At 43.7% G+C, this 19,522-nt stretch overlaps 3 protein-coding genes across 3 annotated transcripts; 1 reads left to right on the top strand and 2 right to left on the bottom strand.

The window, feature by feature from the left end:
• Positions 1-627: 627 nt before the first annotated feature.
• Positions 628-4,797, bottom strand: LOC115823272 (UPF0524 protein C3orf70 homolog B). Its single transcript, XM_030787312.1, has 2 exons — positions 4,614-4,797; positions 628-1,226 (listed from the first exon to the last, which is right to left on the bottom strand). The coding sequence occupies exons 1-2, from the start codon at positions 4,795-4,797 to the stop codon at positions 628-630; spliced, it is 783 nt and encodes a 260-aa protein (XP_030643172.1).
• Positions 4,798-6,491: 1,694 nt separating this feature from the next.
• Positions 6,492-14,476, bottom strand: ehhadh (enoyl-CoA, hydratase/3-hydroxyacyl CoA dehydrogenase). The gene is made up of 7 exons (XM_030786484.1): positions 13,965-14,476; positions 13,117-13,220; positions 12,843-13,012; positions 12,406-12,517; positions 11,550-11,654; positions 8,257-8,598; positions 6,492-7,820 (listed from the first exon to the last, which is right to left on the bottom strand). Exons 1-7 carry the CDS (start codon positions 14,036-14,038, stop codon positions 6,568-6,570), a joined length of 2,160 nt encoding a protein of 719 aa, XP_030642344.1. The 5' UTR covers positions 14,039-14,476; the 3' UTR covers positions 6,492-6,567.
• A 275-nt stretch (positions 14,477-14,751) lies between these two features.
• Positions 14,752-17,846, top strand: tmem41aa (transmembrane protein 41aa). Its single transcript, XM_030787327.1, has 5 exons — positions 14,752-14,927; positions 15,387-15,537; positions 15,685-15,846; positions 16,386-16,524; positions 16,990-17,846. Exons 1-5 carry the CDS (start codon positions 14,752-14,754, stop codon positions 17,208-17,210), a joined length of 849 nt encoding a protein of 282 aa, XP_030643187.1. The 3' UTR covers positions 17,211-17,846.
• The last annotated feature ends 1,676 nt before the right edge of the window (positions 17,847-19,522 follow it).

The following is a 19,522-nucleotide window of genomic DNA, read 5'->3' as shown; positions in this document are numbered from 1 at the left end:
ACAAACTAACACACACGTCCTGTCTGGGTGATGGGTAAGTTCTGTAAGTGGAAGTGTGTGTGTGTGTGTGTGTGTAAGTGGAAGGCAAGAACAGGCAGAAACACGTACGTTTGAACCTTTCAGGTTGTTACTGCACGTGAGTGGCCAGCGTCAACATCAGCACGTCTGAGGTCTCTCTTTTTCTGTCATTTCCTGCTCATTCTCTTTTGGTTTTTGCAAGAAATCCTGACAAAACAGGCCCTATAGGTCATTCCCCATTCCTGTCATTATCTGCTTCATTGAAATGAGGGACTGCGTGTACATGCAAGTCTATCAAACTCATGTGCTTCTTTACTTCACAGAGACAGGGAACCTCGTGCAAGATATTTCCACTTTTGGAGCCATGCAAAGGCCAAGGGCAGTCAGCAGTAAAACACACACATAAGAGTGCAGTTTGCCTAGACAGTATAAAAGTAGCCGTCTTTACGGAGTAAACTTTACTGTATAAACATGGATTAGACAGGGATTACAAAGCATTTGAATGTAACTGGAGGTTCCATTTGTTCTTTTCCATATCTGGTCATTACGTCCCGTATGAAAAGGGTTCCCAGTCGCAGTAAAGGAAAAGAGACTGACCCTTGGATCGTGTCACACTGTGGTTTCAATATTTTCAATTATCTCCACAACTGACTTAGAGGGGGACAGCAGAGAGCAGTCCTCTTGGTCCCACAAGCTCCCGCGGCTGGAGCTCCCATCTGTGCTGAGCTCATCTGGCTCTTCCTCCTCATCAGAGTCTTCCTCACAAGACTGAGGGTAGTGAACACCCAGAGCACTGATCCCAGAGTCCTCGGAGCTGGACGGAGAGGAGCAGTGGTCCATTTTGGGTCCTTCGATCGTCCCTAAATGAGGGTTGGGCGAGCGGCACTGGCTCTGGAGCTGTGGGCTTTGACGGGGTGGGCGGGGCTGTGGAGGAGGTGTGGGCGGAGCCGGGGGGACGGGCCGCTGCACGTAGCACATTTTGCCGTTGATGCGTTTGATGACGTAGTCGTCGATGAAGAGCTGTGAAATGTCGCAGTACTTGGGTGAGTCTGGGTAAAGGGGGGGCAGGAAGCACGGAGCTGTTCTCAGGAAACGCTCTGTCAGGGATATTGACAGATCCATAGAGTCTGTGTAATGAGATGGACCGGCAGGCACTGGCGTACTGGGGAGCTGGCCCACAGTGGTCATTGGCTGGTACACGTACTTACCTGCAGAGAGACAAAGAGACAGACAGAGAGAGGGAGAGAGAGAGAGAGAGAGAGACAGACAGACAGAGAGAGAGAGAGAGAGAGAGAGACAGAGACAGAGAGATGTAAACTTAATTGTGTAAATTTTCCCACCTGATCTATTGCCCTGTGACGGGGTTTTTTTTGACTCAGTGAATATATGAGTGGGATTACTACATGTATCCCAGAAATGCTCTTCTCACTGTGTTTTAGACACTGACTGTGTTTTAGAGACTGACTGTGTTTTAGACATTGACTGTGTTTTAGACATTGACTGTGTTTTAAAGACTGTGTTTAAGTTGCTGACTGTGTTTGAGACAGTGACTGTATTTTAGGTGTCTTTTTATCCTCTCAGATAGACTGAGAGTGAGATACAAGCCAAACGCTCATTTGCAGTTGTATTGCCTTGAATGATGAAGCAGCAGGAGAGCTTCCATAGCCTGGTGGACTGGTCTTTACCCTCAGCACGTGAACACAGAGCTTCTGCATTTCAATGAAGAAGGACTTTATTTGTCACACACACTGAGCAGTGAAATGCAGCCTCTGCATTTAAGCTATCCTAACACCAGTAAGCACACACACACCAGAGCCGTGAACACACACTATGAACTAGGAGCAGTAGGCAGCCAGCACTGCCAGCACCCTGGCGACCTGTCCAGGGTGTTTTCCCGCCTTTTGCCCCGTGAGCGGATAGGCCCCAGCAGCCTAATTAGGATAAGCGGCAATGCATGAAGAAGACTTTTTGCGTAAAGGACACTATATTCTGGTTCCCTTGACAACAGCTCTAGTATGACCTAAACTTTTCTACAGGCCCCCTGCAATGATGTGTGGAATGTGTTTTACATGTGACCAGTTTCTGGGGAAGTTTTGTCAGAGACTTTTCCTTCCTTTTCTTTAACTGCATCATTCAATTTTGGTTTCTTGGCAACGCTTCTGACTGCTCAAACTGTGAGCTAGAAGCTCTTTATGACTTTCTATTGCTTCATAAAAGTGAATTAGCCTTATTTTCAAATCCCTAAATGACAGTTTGGAGGAGGCCATGTTTGTTAAAACCAGACAGAGGAACAAATCCAGTCTGACACTTTAGACAGTTTATGGACTTACTTCACTGTAATAGTCTATCTGTAGAGCAATCTTCACTGAACTACTGAGGCCTTAACGATAAATTCATTTAGCCAGGCCTTAAGAACCTTTTATATAAAGAAACATAATGAGGAAAGATTAGCCATATTTACTGTTAAAAATAATCCTGAATGTGTAAAAAGAAAATGCTAAGTAAAATGTGCTGATATATTATCATACAGAAGTACTCTTGCATAAACAGTGGTATTACTATGGAAGAGATTGTGTGTGTGTGTGTGTGTGTGTGCGTGTGTGTGTTTGTAATGAATTATGATAAAGTAGCTTTGCCTGTCAGAGCATACACCAACCACTGACTCATTTGGCTCTCTTCTCCTGGTTGGTGAAGGTGTAGCTGGTGTAGATTGAGTTTTTTTGTGCTCCAGTGCCTTGGAGCAGATTGACATTTCTGTTGTGGAGAGCGGAGGGTGGGGGGGGGATACAGCTGATTGGCTGGCAGGCAGAGAACGCAGAGCTGATTGGCTGGCAGGCAGAGAAGGCAGTGAACTGTACAGTCACAGACCTAATCCCCCTGTTACTACCAGCTAAGAGCAACAACAGGTACACTCCAGTCCCTTCCCATTACCAAGGCACACTGAGTGAGAATAACACATCAAGAGATTCAGTATGACAGAAAACAGAATTAGTCTCTCCATAAGTCACTCCACATGTGGTTCTCTGCTTGGAAGAGCCCAAAGGCTGTTAATTAAGCATCAGAGGGTGACATAAGCTGGTATATATGAGGGTGTTTGTCTGGGTGTTAAAGAATCATTCGTTTAGTCATAGTCTAGTCATTCATTAACAAGGGACAGGCAGTGTTCCTGCTTCATTGAAAGTGACTGAGCAGTACCTGTGGGAGACCAAAAAACACGAAACATTTTTCATCGTTTCATCCTGTTTTTTGCACAATCAGAGCCCAAAGACTTTTTGCTGAAGGTGGGGATGTCTGTCCAAGCTTAGATTTTGATTCAAAGATTTTAAAATTTTATTATGCTTAGTGTCAACCACGGCCAAATCATTCAACGTTTCAATGCAACCCGTTCTATAATTACTTCTCCACACAGCGGCTGACCTAAAACAACATCGCTGATCATTCAGAATTTATTTTTAAAAGTCGCCATGTACCGCCAGCAGCATCTTCCTCAGCTGCTGCACATTAACGAAGGTGGCCGATTGATAATCTATGTACATACATTAGCATATCCGTCTCTGTTAATAAGGCCAGAAAATTATCACTGTCAACATAATGAGAAATGAACGGATCAAAAATATACACATGAATAAAACGCGTACATACTGATCCTCTCTCAAATGTACTGTCCTGCGGTCTTAATCACATATTCTTGGTATTTACGAGTGGTTCTGTTGTTGTTGGCCACTCTCCCAAAGAAGAGAATGAGAATGAATTAAAGGAAATGAATGAGATGACTATCGGGTTTGAAACCACAAAAGCATCAAGCAGGTATAAATTAGACATTGGTCAGGCTATTCATACACTGGTCCAAGTTCTACAAACAAACGAAAAAAACAGTCACTTTTCATTTCCTTAGACCACGCAGCCTGCTCCAAGAGCGTGTTTTTAGTTTGCCTTATTCAGCAGACTCACCCACTGGCTGACATCACAAACATCGATAAGTTTATCACAGATATGACATGGCAGTGATACAACGACAATATCTGGGGGTGTCTAAACACGCCATATTCCACCTCTTTTTAAATGTGTTGACAACATCCCTGCCATTCTGTCTGCTACTAGACATAGCCTATATTGTGGAGGAAATCCCCGTGAATTACATTTAGACTCACTGTGTTTGAGTAACCGTCTCTCAAACTTCACGTCGAAGAGTGTAATGAAATCCCTGAGAGCACAGAGATTTTACTAAATGAAATTCTGTCAAGCGTTAACATCGACGAATTAGGTTTATTCCTCGTGTGAGATTTATCAGCTGAACCATTTTCAGTATCAACTGACTGTTTTTACAAAAACCCTCAACATAATGAACTCTACCATGAAAATCACGCACTGAATTAATTCAGATTGCAAGCAGGCGAATGTAAAGAGGTATTCTGACTAAATGTAGGCCTATTGGATTCATACAATGGATTGTTCTGTAAACATGGTGCGCCGCCACAACTACTATAAAACAATTGTTTTAAAATATGACTGTAATACCGCTGTTAGATATCCTGCAGTCATTTAGCCCACACGTCTATGTTTCCTCGGTGAGACGCAACGAAGACCACACTTACAATGACACCAGCCGAGGTGACAGCACCAGTGCAACTTGAAGCACTTCCCGTGCCTATGGGTTGCGCACACAGACAGTCCGTCGCACGGCAGAAAGTCCGGTCTGCCCGCGCAGCTCTTGGCTAAGGCTTGCGCCTCGTCCAGCTTGACACTCTTTGGACCCTTCTGGCTCCCCGAAGAGGCCATTCCCCATTCACTCCTTAAATAAAAACGGAGACGTGTGTTTTGATCCCGTGAAACATCGAATGGGCAAGCCTATATGAAAAATACAGGCGGCAAAGTCAGTAGAAATTCATATCACCGTGAAGAGTTATGAAAAAATGCATTATGTTCTCTCGAGCCAGCGTGTTCAATACTTAGACAACAAAAAGACTCGACAATCCCGCTGGGTTGATGTCCGCGTTACATCTGGCTTCTTCGTGTCATTAAAAACATCTGTGTCAAACTTTTCCGCAAAAAAAAAAAAAAAATCTTCCAGCCAGATGATTAATCGTCTCACTCCGTAGAACAAATTGCAGAGCTGTCTCCTCTCAAGGAGAGATATTTAATCCTTGAGTGTTCTTTCTCAAGAGGAATCCAGTAAGAAAAATAGTTGAGAGGCATCCACTGCCTAGATTGTCGGGATGAAAGGTTGTTATGTTTTTGGCTCACATCACTTCAAATATATTCCACGATAATAAAAAAAACAACAAAAGTTGGTCGGTTTAACTGGATAAATGACACAGAGTACTCACACACTGAGTCGAACTATCGGTGTTCGCTTACTAGTTCATCTTCAGACGTAGGAGAAGAAACCGGACGTTCTGAGACTGGACGCAAGTGTGAGGTTGTGACGAGGTCCCCGCATTGGTAAAATACGCGGGGCTGCTCTCGAACTAAAAGGTTGTGAGGACACACTTTCCCCGGCAGATCGCGACATCATCACAGCACGAGAATGATGAGGGCGAAGCACACTCTATTTTGGAACTTCCGCGTCTGTTAATCTCCCATTCGTTTCTTGCGCTGTATATATATAGATACACAAGATATAAAATATATATAAATAAATATATATATATAAAATCTTTACGGTTCGTGATGCTAATCAGAAAAAAATGTGTGTAAATAAGATATTTAACATTTATTTAGAGTCACATAGTCTTAGATCTGACTCGCTGCAGTAGAGCTAATGGAATTAAGTTCTGTCTCATGAAATGATTACGAAACCATCTCTTAAAGACTCAGTCGACAATAGACTGAAGAAGTGTGTTGAAGTAATAATTACACTAAACTCAACTGTACACACCACAGCCTCCTTAATTCTGAACGATGTTAACAATCTAGCAATGAATTGTGGTCTGGTTTTTTGATTTAGAGTTTTTCACTCTAAATTAAGAACACGTCTGGCAGAGAAAGACCACCTACAGGATTCCCATCTGGGGTTTCTCACACAGTCTGGACTGAAGTCTGATTTGAAAGGGGCTAGAAAAGGTCGTCTGGTCTGAGTCTGTGCAAGAAATAGCCCTATCTTGGTACCTTTTCAATTTGCTGACACAGTAGTGGCCACAGGCAAGTTCTGAGACCCCAGATGTGCACTGGGAGCTCTCCCCTGACGGCAGTCAAGCTAATTCATTTTGACAGGCAAGGTGCGTGAAATACCGCCATGGTTATTACCTCACCAGAACGAAAGAAATGAAATTAGGTTATGAATGAGCGTAACCTTCAAGGCTGGAACATGGTTGGTCTCCTTTCCCCTTCAGGACTGACGTGTGCTTTGTTTTCCACAAGGTTTCCATAAATATAACTTCATATTTTTCCCCCAGTTAACACAAGTAAACACTGTGCAGAAAAAAAAAACAGGAGACCAAGAAATGTTTAAGAAATTTTTTTTTTATATTTTTATTATTATTATTGTTTACGTGCAATTTTATACAGTATTATTGTAGTGATTATAACTGAGAAACATATTGAGGTGACTCAGAGCTGGCTACGCATCCTTTTAATGAATCCTCTCCACTGCTGGACAGGGGGGCTGCCACTGGCCACCAGCCTCCGCAGTAACGTGCTGGGCTGGAGGGAAGGCACGTCTGGGTGAGCTTGGTGGTAGTGCTCCAGCCTCTCTAGGACTCTGGCTAGACCCACCATTCCAGCGTAGAACATGGGTCCACCCATGTGGCGTGGCCAGCTGTACCCGAACACGTAGATGACGTCGACATCCTCGGGACCAGCTGCGATGCCATCCTCCAGAGCACGGAAGCCCTCGTTGATCAGAGAGAACAGACAGCGATCGAGAATCTCCTGCTTGTCGATGGCGCGGGCCTTAAGACCGTGTTTGGTCCTGTACTCTTCGAGAAAGCGACGGATCCAAGGGTCTGGCTTTGCCTCTCGACCTCCAGGCCTGTCATACAGGTACCAGCCACACCCAGTCTTCTGCCCCAGTCGACCCTGCTCACAGATCAGGTCAGCTATCGGGCCGTACCTGCGGCCTTGGCGTTTCCGTGGAGACTCTGTCGCGGCGACGCTGGGTCCAGTCAGTCCAGCCTCCTTCCGAACTCTCCATCCCACATCCAGCCCAGACAGGTCGGACATTCTGAAGACTCCCATGGCAAAACCAAACTCCTCCAGAGCCTGGTCCACCTGCTCAGGTGTAGCACCTTCCTCCAGTAGGAAGTTGGCTTGTTCCACGTATGGCATAAGCATGCGGTTTCCCACAAAGCCAGGGCAGTTTCCCACCGCAACGCTAACCTTTCCCATCTTCTTGCCCAGTGACATTGCTGTGGCCACAGCCTCAGGGGAGGAATGCCTCCCATGCACAACCTCCAGGAGTTTCATCATATGAGCTGGTGCAAAGAAGTGCATGCCAACCACCTGCTGTGGCCTTCCTGTGATGGATGCTAGGACGTCTATGTCCAGCCCAGAGGTGTTGGTGCAGAGGAGGGTATCAATCTTGCAGACAGATGACAGCTCTTTAAAAATCTGTTTCTTCAGCGCCATATCTTCAAACACGGCCTCAATTACCAGGTCCACTCCGCCAATGTCCTTTAAGTTGTTCGAGAACCGGAGGAGGTCCAGGGGAGCGGCCACACCTTTTTTCTGGGCTTGTCTCTCCAGTATGGCCATCACCATCTGCTTCCCAGCCTGGAGCTGCTTCTCCCCAACCTCCACGGCGACAACAGAGACACCGGCTGCTACGAGAGAGACTGTGATCCCTCTTCCCATGGTGCCGAGACCTAAACACACAGTCAATGCTTTAGTGACACAGCATAAGCCAACAGACAGTGTTAAAGTTAAACTAGGACCTGAAAGGCATCATGAATTATCTCCTTTGCATCTAACTATCCTCTGGAAACATCCGCTTCCATGAAAAATGCCAGTAACTAACATTTACATCGATGATCTCCATGCTTGCTGAGAGGAAGGGCAGCAGTACAACATGCAAACACCTCTGTCTCATAAAGACGGTTTCCTTAGAGACCGTCTAGTTTCCGATAGAAATACATGATCATTAAGCCTCTGAAAAGCGCTGTCATCATGAAAACTGACAGCAGAGCTGAATAAATCCAGTGAACTGGTACAAAACTATGTTGGGTTGAATCCCTCATGGCCCTGGGACTGAAAGGAGCTAAGACGCAAGCTTTGGGAACTTGAAGTTCGTTCTTGTCTTACCTATTACAGCGGCCCTGTGGACAGGTTTGGGCTTGGTGTTGTTCCAGCATGCCCCACTGGGAAGACTCCATTTCCCAACAGCCCTCTGGGCGAAGAAAAAATACTGCAAGGCACGGGCCTGGCCAGAGTTGAAGAGTGTACCCATCATGTCCCTCTCTCGTTCCATGCCCTGTTTGTAAGGCAGGGTGGCAGCTGCCCTCACCGCCTTGACACAGGCTACGGGAGCGATAGCACCACGTGCTCGTTTCTTCACTTGGACCATGGTGTTCTCCAGGAGAGCTTCCAAGTCTGGGGGACACTGGACAGTTTGTTGACTCACCCTACGCGACTCAAGGGGCTTGTCTGCAGACAGAGAATGTGACAACACAGAAATGTTTACTGCAAAAAGGTGAATTTAAGAGCTCTGGATATTTTGGGTACGATGAAAAGAAAAACACTGTGTGTGTGCATCTCACCAGTCTTTTTAGTGATACTAAAGTCACAGTGCCGTTTCTTTCTCCATCCTTTATTTCATTGACTTCAGTAAGACAAAGAGAGGAGTTTGTGTTTCAATTTCTCATCTGTACGAATAATCACACAAACAGCTCTTGATCTGCAGTTGAACCAAGCGTATTTGTATGGGATGGCACATTAAACTCTTTTGAATATGTGAACAATTTAATCAAACCAAAGAGCTTTCAAAGCAGCAAAGTAGAAAACAAAACTGCATGCATTTCACTGCAGACCATCTGACTGACTGACTGACTCTTAAATTTGATTTCTTGTCTCTACTGATGTGATTGGATTGGACAGCGGTGGGATCCACTATAGCTTAACGGAGCTAGATTCATCTCCTGGGCTTGAATTTGGGTCAGAAAGATGGGTCTTAAAGGGCCAGCATCAGGACCAGTCAACACTTAGTGTATTTTCCTATTCCACGCAAAAGGAATTTAGCAAAACACTGAGCCTTCTTTAAGAAGCAGTTGGGTCCTTCTCTACTTTCACATCTCTTCTTGTTTTACAGTGTTTAGTACACAGTCACTGTTAAATAATGCCTGTAATCTGTACTGTCTTAATGACTGCATAACTGTGAGTACTCTGGGGCATCAGAACAAAGGATACCGAGTTATTCCGCTCTCATGAACACTCGAACACTGCAGTTACGTTTAGTCAAAAGCTGTGGTACATTTTAACCCGGTTTCCGTTCCGTGCTGGTGGATATCCCTGCTGGTAATCTGCAGATGACTGAGCTGCAACGCTGGATTTGGAGTTAAGTTGTAAAGACCTACTTCACATTGTGACAGATGTGTGTGGCAGATGTTCCATCCCACTGGGACAGAGAATAATTCTGCCCCTCACAGGACGGGAGCCTTAGCCATTTGAAGAGAATGAGTACAGAGCTGACTAACTGTGGAAACACAGAACTGTGTACTCAACCACACTGAAGAGTAACAACCAGACAAGAATGTGAATCAAAAGCGAAGCCGTTTATCAATGACCAGCCAGTTATTTAAGAGGGCGGATATCAAAAACTAAATTCAAGACTAAAATAAAACTTCCCTCTCCTGAAGGAACAAAGCTATTGACATTTCGGTCAAATGGCTGCTCAGTGTAAGGTAGATGACAGGACGGTGAATCATGATGCGTTCTCCATGGCAGCCGTTACAATAAGGTACAGAATATTCCCAGAATAAAAGTCACGGCAGTAAAACAACAGCAGCTGATAAAATTGTCTTCAAACAAATGCTTGGGATTTGTCTGCACTCTTACTCTGCTAACCTGGACTACGCCTGTTCAGTCAAGCTCGCGAGCAAACGCACTTCCACTTTTATCATTTGCCACTTTTGGTTGGGTAATGATGTCTTTCGTCGAATATATCACGTGAGGGTTTTACACGCTTACTCATTTTGTAGAATTTCCATAAGTCTGTTGTGTAGATTTTAGGCTCCACTGTCATATCTTATTCCCTCATTGCATTTCTTTCTGATGTTATCTGATGGTTAAAGCCTGTCTCTTCTCCTCAGTTGGTAAAGTAATACCTTTGACTGATGGAGACCAAAATACATCGAATCTGTGTGGCTCTCAGTTTTAGTTTCAACAGACTCTGTTTTGGTCTAACCATAACCTGCTGAAATCGTACATGTTTTGATTCCGTTCTGCACGCTAACTGCCCTCCCTCCTAATTTCACACCTGATTGTGTGTAATGCATGTATATACATCATACATACACACATGCTCATATATATATATATATATATACACACACACACACGCATACATACATACATACATATATATATATATATACACACACACATATATATATATATATATATATATATATATATATATACATACATACATACACACACACACATAATACATACATACATACATACATATATATATATATATACACACATACATACATACATACATACATATATATATATATACACACACACACGCATATATAAATACATATATATACACACACACACACACACATATATATATGCCTTTTTGATTATTATGGTTATAGTCACTGTAACTCTAATATAGAAGCGGTGGTTTTAAAACAAAAAACGAGAACCAGCATAATAATAACCATCACGACCATAAAAAAACCCAACAAAACAGAATAGCTTGTCGTCTGTCTCATAAAGTGTCACTGGTGCCCAGACTAAATCACTTCGTTTGAAAAAAGAATTGTGAGAAGAAGAATGAGCACAGTTTTAACTGCTGTCATTGATTTTGAAGTTGCCTGCTGAAACACTGAGTTTTGATTGCTTGCGCCGTATTGTTTACCCACCACTAATGACAGCTAATTATGTGGCTGAGCAGCTGAAATGAAAATGAGACTTAGATCAACACACAGAGGGCCCACTTTGTCTCCAGCCTCTGCGCCTCCCCAGGTTTCCTCCCACAGTTTGAGGGAGTTGTTCCATGCCACTCAGCCCCCCCCCCCCCCCCGCTGACAACACTGACGCTTATTCCAACAAAAAAGAAAACAAATCATACAACTGAACAGGAGGAAGTTTCCTATCGACTGTAATGCTTATCTTAGAGAAGTGGGTTCAAAATGAATGTCTAGCACTGTTGGTTCCTTTTCACTCACTGGCTGACACATCAGACACATCAGACTGTGCAAGTCTGAACCCACCCTGACGAGGATCTTCACCATTAACAGCATCAGTGTCTCATGAATGACAGTGAGCGTAGGAGGGATATTTTCTCTCTCTTTCTCTCTCTCTCTCTCCCCCCAAACCCCTCCCCCCTTTTCTCTGCATCACAGTCTGGTCCGTATACCTACCCATAACTCTCTGGGCAAACTCCACTGCCACCTCACACGCGTTTTTGTCAGTGACCTGGTCTACAATTCCAAGTTTCAGAGCCTCCTGAGCAGAGATATGACGCCCTGTGGGGGAGACATGAGATTCAGTACTTGGCAAAAAAGACAAAAAAACATGTCCCAGTTGCATCAGTGTAATCTCCTTATGTCTAAATGATGTAAAAAATTAGTCAGTTCAAGAGCAGACTGTAAACAGAGCCCAGTGCTGATGACCAGCGTGTGCGTTCATTAATATCTGCCTAACAATTAACTTACTCAAAGTCGTCAGAGGAAACATTAGAGTTTACAACTGTGCATTCCAGGAAATCCATGACAATGATGCAAGTCTGTCCCCTAGTGGACAGCTTAGTAAACATCAACATCAAAATTCCACAGAGACAGATTAAACTGATGAGTGATATAGATCTCTGGTGAAGTTACTTTACTACACCCACAGCATCTACCTGGGTCATTGTTTGGAAATGGTTGGAAAATGACTAGTGAACAGTGAGGCTGGTGTCAGTCCATATTTCACTGCTGTGAGTATTGTTCTTTGTCGGATATGCGTAAAACAGAACACTGACGTTTAGTATTACAATACAATCGTGTGACATTCCTTCAGTTTACCAAAAAGACTCAGGATCATTTTGACTCTTTAGAATGCTAGATTTCCCTCAACACTGCAATTTTAAATACTGAAAAACTGTGCAATAAAATACTGTATTATAAAATACCAAAGTGAAAACTGATGAATAAATAGGCAGAAAAACTGAATGCGGCTCTTTTTAAACATGTACAAATATGGACTCTTCTAAAGGCAGAACTCTAAGGTCGTGACCTGTGGTGATAAGCTCCAGCGAAGCAGGAATGCCGATCAGTCTTGGCAGGCGCTGTGTTCCGCCAGCCGCAGGAAGGAGACCAAGGGTCACCTCTGGGAGCCCGAGCCGCGCCTGTAAACCAGCCAGCCAGAGCAGCCACAGTGTTCGTTATACTTTAAACCTGTCAGGCCTTCGATGCTATCACCACGGATACTGAATCTCACGAGAACTCATTTGAACCCGTACCCCTTCTAAACCACTACTTGCCTTAAAGAATATCTTTAGACATTAGAACACATTAACAAAGCCAAGACTGGGTGTCCGTACTGAGCGCATGCACGTTTGGGTTGATCTAAACACCCAGTTGGCCACACGGCCTGATTTTTGATCTGATTGACAGAAGCGCTCCATGGTACTGCTCTGATCACTCTACACTGGAGAAATGACCTTCGCTGACCTTGGAGTGGGCGATGCGATAGTGACAGCACAGGGCGAGCTCCAGTCCCCCTCCCAGGGCCATCCCCTCTATGGCTGCAACCACAGGCTTATCCCCTGCTTCAATATCATCTAGCATGGGCACGAACGCAGGGCCAGTCATTGGTCCAGCAAACTCACGGATGTCTGCCCCTGTGAAGACAGACGCAGAAATGTCACATTTTTTGTGTTCTGATGGATGCTGACGTCACGTTCCATTTGAAAAAGCGGAGCTGTGGTCAGAGAAATGACTTTACCTCCGCAGAATTTCCCATTTTCCCCACACAGCACCACCGCTTTCACGGTAGGGTCACGGAGGGCTCTTGTCACGGATTCTGTGATGCCATGACGCACCGCTGCGCTGTGGTATAAACAGAAAAGTGTGTTTTCACTCTGTTATCTAGTTCAACCTGCTGCACTAATATAGAGTAACTAGACTGTGAATTAAGTAATTAAACGCCAATGCTGTGTCCGAAGTCACTCACTCCTCATTATGTAGTGCACTATACGGTGAGTTCGCCATTTTTTAGTGCTGTCCGAATGTGTAGTGAGAATTGTTATACCCTGTATAGTGCACTCAAAGTATCCCACGATGCATCGTCAAAAGCAGGGCACAACCGATGTACCCTACATCATTCGACTTAGACCATCGTGCTTTGCAGCCTGTCTCAATCAGATGCAGATGTTCTGGCGTTTGTTTATGAGAAAGAGATAATAATTACGAATATCCGGAGCATAATTATGTATCGGCGTAACATCCATGAAGTGTCCGAAATGTGAGTGTTCTATGTAGCAAACACTATAAAGTGAGTGGGGCATGTGAATGATTTCGGACACAGCACAAGTCTCGAATGAGAAATGCGCACGACAGCTTTGCCGTCACTTATTCAGCTAAACGGCACAGATGTCTAAGTGTTCAGAAAAAGACACGTTTCAACAGGACTTTTCCAATTCATAAACTGGATTTTACTCAGGACATCAGAATTAATACGAACGTCTATGCATTTGGTCTATTTGTTTATGGTTTCTCACGGGTATTATAGCGTTAGACGGAGTCACCTCTCCAGGGTTAAGAAAAAAAATTCCAACAGATCATGCAACTCACCTGAGTGCGTTGACGGGTGGGTTTGTGAGGGTAATCAGTGCGACTGAATCTTTAATGTGAGCGTATCGAGCCATTGGTTATGCACAACATAGGTAAAATCCTCGAGTGTACAGTGTTGTTTGGAAGGACTTTGGAATTTGGGAGTGGATTAAGTACAACCTTCGTTCGCCGTACAGTCCGACTATCTAGATGACATTATGAACCAGGATTTGACTTTAGTCTGTAACTGATGTATTACCACTAAATTTAAGCGGCAAGTTAATGCATATTAGTCCGTATTAAGCAAACATGTTGCAATAAGCGTTGCTGCGTTGTAAGAATTTTCTTTGGCTTTGTGCTAAATACGGCTTATCTCAGATTAATCTCGAGTTGAGAAATGTTTGGAACAAATATTGTACCGACTCTTTTATGAATCAATTGCAAAACGGACCAATTTTCAACGGCCTGTGCGTATCGCATTCGAAGTGGGTCAAAGTTCGAGTAGTTTCTTGCACAAGCATAGTTAACAGTTGGTGCAAAAAGTTGCAGTATCGGTCATGGTAGAGACAAGAAATCACCTGCAAAAAATCGTAATACTCAGTTACACCTAGACTTCAGTTTATATCGACGTTCGTGAAAGAGACGGACGCAATACGTTATAACTTTTACGGTAGTAAAAATGACGCTTCTGTAACTCGAGAAGGGGACCCATTGGTTGCATCTGTAGCCACGTGACCAAAACGTTTACAATCAGTTCATCTTGTCTTTCTCTCCCCTGTAACGACATCATTTAAATGGTTCCGTCACCATGCGTTCTGTGTTCGGATTAGTAGCTGTTGTGGTATTGGCTACTCTATACCTTTACCTGCTGTCTTCTTACCTTCCACCTGGACCTCAGTTACGACGACAAACGCGCGAAAAGGATGATGGAAAACCCGGAGATGATGAGAATTCACGGAGTGACCCGGTTGCTGAGGAACCCAGGTTTGCACAGAGCTAATATTAGCTCGTAACATCTGATGTTATGAATTAACTTTAACTTTCGTCTTTTGATTCTTTTATTTGTGAATATCAAGTCAAATATTGTCGCTTCCCTCCTGATATGCAGTGTATGTTACGATAAACACATCTCACATGTAGCTTACCATGGAAAACTGCAGTGGCTCCTAACCTGATATGATCTCCAGTAAGATGTTTCAGTGTTGTGTGGAGTCAGCTGCGAGACAATAACACACGACGCCGAAACCTCATAATAACGTGATACTTATAATTAAGGAGCACACTGTGTCGATTGCCAACCCATGTGTTTTAAACGGTCGTTATACTGTAGCTTAATGTCCATGAGCACTGGTTCCATCTCTGCGTATATGTGTTATGTAAAGTTACAGAGGTGTGGTGGGGAGATGTTTTCGATGTTTAACGGGGTTTTACGTTTCTATTGAGGCTGAAGTTTCCTTCAGACCTGGAGGAACTCCGAGAACTGGCGGAGCTGTTACAGTTCTATAATACAGAGCACACGGGATACGTCCTACTGCTCTTCTGTAGCGCATACCTCTACAAGCAGTCTTTCGCCATCCCCGGATCCTCTTTTCTGGTGAGAGCCCGTTACCGTACAAACGTCCGCTACACGATTTCATTTCATTTTAAGTTTGTTATAATGTCTGCATCGTCGCCTTCACAGTCATGAACTGCGTCTGTACAGTCGGACCCAATAATGGTGTGATATTTTCGTCCCCTTCAGAACGTCCTTGCCGGGGCCTTGTTTGGGCCATGGTTCGGTTTACTGCTCGCCTGTGTCCTCGCCACTGTCGGCGCCACGTTCTGTTACCTTCTCTCTCAAGCCTTCGGTAAACGGCACATCGTACGGCTCTTCCCTGATAAGGTTGCTATGTTACAGAAGAAGGTATGCGTGTCACTCAGAATCATACAGACATGTCAGCACCTCTCTCGAGCCCTTTGATCGTGTGGTGCCACAGTCTGATAAACTCCTGAATGACATCATGAGAGAAACCACCACACTCTGCACTTCACAGCAATTTATTATATGCTGGATTCCGCTCACACATCTGCCCAGAATTTTTCTGCTGGGATGCGTGTGTGCCTGGAATCAGTTTGTCAAGCGAAAAGGGGAAGCCAAGTTCACATTAATTTTATCTTAGTCATCACGTTCTGAAATCATTCTGTAGAAGCTGTCATGAAACGGATGGGTGTTATGAAACTGCATAGTTGAGACATCAGTACAATGTTGACACTGTACAATGTTTCCATCATCATAGGTGTATTCATTTCATACTTTAAATACGTCACTGGCATATGGGTGTTTTTATAAGCGAGAGGATTCCATATTTCTGTCCAGGGTATCAGTATGTACTTATATTATGCATGTCTTACGAATGGCAGAAATAACTGTGTTTCTCTCATGTGAACGTTTTGAATCCTTAGGTAGAGGAGAACCGGAGTAGCTTGTTCTTCCTCCTGCTTTTCTTGAGATTTTTCCCCATGAGTCCGAACTGGTTCCTAAACATGACGTCCCCTATCCTCAACATCCCGGTCACCCTCTTCTTCCTCTCCGTCTTCATCGGTAGGTACACTCCTTCAAGAGCTCCGGAGAGACCATTTCACGGACCTGAGGGTATAACTGTTTTTCCCTTCACATGCAGCGATGACGGCTGATTTCTAAGGATGTAATTTAATAACGTATCAAACATTCAACAGAATGGGAATTATAATAATGTTTACTGTTCTACAGGAGTATGAGAGCCAGCTGTCTCAGTAGTCCCAAGGAAAACAGGAGGCTGGTCGGTCTTATGTGAATTCTGAGTCCCTCCATCACACTCAGTGATTCGTTCTGATCCCTGTCAATCAATTCCTTTAACTGCCCCTCCCTAAGAAAGAGTGGTCCTATCACTGTCAAGGCAGTAAAGCATTCCCAGTCTCGTACTTGACTTCTACCTGAGTCAGTGTTAGTTCATTGTCTCTCTCTCTCCAGTGATGAGTATATCAGCCATTACAACAGGCGTAACCGTTAACGTTTCTCTCCCCGCAGGACTGATGCCGTACAACTTCATCTGCGTACAGACGGGCTCCATGCTTTCCGAGATCTCGTCTCTGGACGACCTGTTCTCCTGGCACACCGTCCTCCAGCTCTTCGCCATCGCCTGCGTGGCCCTGCTCCCAGGGGCCCTCATCCGCCGCTACAGCCGCAGACACCTCCGGCTGGACGGCCTGGACCGCAACGGACACAGCAGGACCAAGAAAGACAGCTGAGCTGGGTCCAGCGCCCTGAATCTGATGAATCCTCTTTTTTGTTTGTATTTTTTTTTTCTGTTTTTGTCGTTTTGTTTTTTTGAAAGTGGCTTTTAAGGAAACCAAACTCTGAATGACATTAGTACTGCCTTGAGAGGGCCAGACAGGGCCCCCTGGAGGTCTGCTCTGCCTTTGGATTGTTGACGTTTATAGAGTTCTGTTGCTGAATATTGGTGCCAGTGTTGAGAAGGTGTACACACATATGTATATGTATATGTGCGTGTGTGTGTTTGTCAGGTTTGTCTGTCAGGGTACAGTGCAATCCATTTTCCAACAAGTACAGTACTTCTTTGAGGGATTTCTGCTGTGTTTGTTGATTTTTAATTTTTTGTTGTTGTTGTTGTTCTTTTTAAGACACTGATCAATATATTTTGTGACTCTCTAAGTGGAATTACGATGATGTGCCTTTAGACAGTGAAGTCCAGTTGTGTTTTAACGTTCTACCTCAGTGGAGTGAACGCAGTGCTGGTGTTTGTTTGGCAAAGCCTTTAGCTTTCCATTTCAATGTATTGGTGCACTGAAGTGAACGAATAACAGTATTTCACGGAGACGGGATACTCATTTTTTTGAAACATTAACCATTCATAAATTTCAAGCAAATTTGTCCCTGTTTTTGATTGTAAAGCTAGAAACTGTCTGGTTTGAACTGCTGTTTGTCTACAGTGCTCAAGACTCTGTCCTCTACACGCCAACCTTCTGAGAATTCTGTCGTTTTCGCACGTCACAAATTACATGCATGTAATGATTGTTTATAGTGAACTGTAATTATTCTAATTTCATCATCAACAGTATGGTACATTTTACACTGAAGACCACAAATCATAACTGTATAAATGAGAGTGTTCTGTAAAAACAAACTCTCTCTTCTGGTTTTGAACCAGACCAGCATCATACGTTTATCCTTCAATACCCTCATTCATTATCAGATCTCTTTATTACCCTTCATTTATGTATTCCTGCAGAGAAAATGTGAATGTAGTAAGAAACAACAAAGCACTTGGGACTACCCCCCCAATTTATACAATGTCAGCCCGTTCTGTTTGTGATATGAAATTTATTTATGAAGAATGTGAACATTGTTTTCCAATAAAGGGAAAGGAGGCTGTCACAGAATCGTTTTCACTGATTTTATAACCAGTCCTTACGTCAGAAAGAGCGGATACTTTCCAATGATGAACAAAACGTACAGTTACAATGCCGCACACAGAGGTTCAGAGAAGCTTTGTGTTCTTTTTATTGCTCAAATCCATGCTCGTTAGCATTGCAGCTTACCCTACATTGGCAAACAGAAACACAGCGTTGGCATAAAGTCATGGATCATACCTCTGTCAAGTTGTTCACCGAATGAAACCGTTTAAGCACTTCTCTTTAATCCATAGCACTCAAACAGAATGTGAAAAAACACACGCGGCGATGCCAGGCTATGTCCGGAATGATCCACAAGCCAAACTGAAAACAGTGCCTCGTAACACACAGTGTGAGTCGAGATTACATGCAATGCTTTTTGCTAACGCTCATTTAAAACTAAATGAGCCAAAAACACGGCATAAACCATTACCAACAGTGTTTGCGGATTTTTGTAGATCAACCCGCGATAATTCTGTTAGGATAGCGTCCTACTTAAAATTTCTGTTCACACTCTTGAGCTAAGAGTAAAAGAAAACAGCCTATAATTGTTCCAAGTTTGTATCTGAATGATCTGCACATGCCAACAGAATAAACAACGGCTATGAACCTGTCGGTCTATAAATCTGAGAAGGCTAAAATATTTACCGTATCGTTAGCTATGAACGGTGTTCTAAAGTAAATGTGAGTCACACGCGGATGTTAAGAATTCAAGCTATTCCTGAATGGGTGTCACGGCAGGCCGCTAACCAGGCTACAGGTAACATATAACACAATCTGATGTTAGCTTATGTCTGCATTGGGCTACTGTACCGTTTCTGTTAAATATTTATTGAGAGCACAGCATAAAAAAGCTTTGAGACAAAAGTCCTGGAGGAAAAAAAAAAGTTCCCGGCAAAGTTCAGCGCATTTTCAGACCTTTTACTTATATTGCAGCGGTAGTAACAGTAATCAGGCTCTTTGAAGTGATTCAAACTAATTCATTTCGCAATACAGCGCCACCTGGTGTCCATCCCTTGGCAAACACCTGAGATGAAGCAGCATCTCGCAGTGGAGAATTCACATAAGCCTATAATCTGTTCACTTTCTTTCTGTCCCTCTTTCTTTCTTTTCTTTCTTTCTTTTTCTTTTTTGTAAAACAGATAAAC

The sequence above is a fragment of the Chanos chanos genome, chromosome 10 (genome assembly GCF_902362185.1).
Source record: "Chanos chanos chromosome 10, fChaCha1.1, whole genome shotgun sequence".
Taxonomy (NCBI): Eukaryota; Metazoa; Chordata; class Actinopteri; order Gonorynchiformes; family Chanidae; genus Chanos; species Chanos chanos.
Note: the sequence above shows the minus strand (reverse complement) of the source record. Positions and strands in the feature narration are given on the sequence as shown.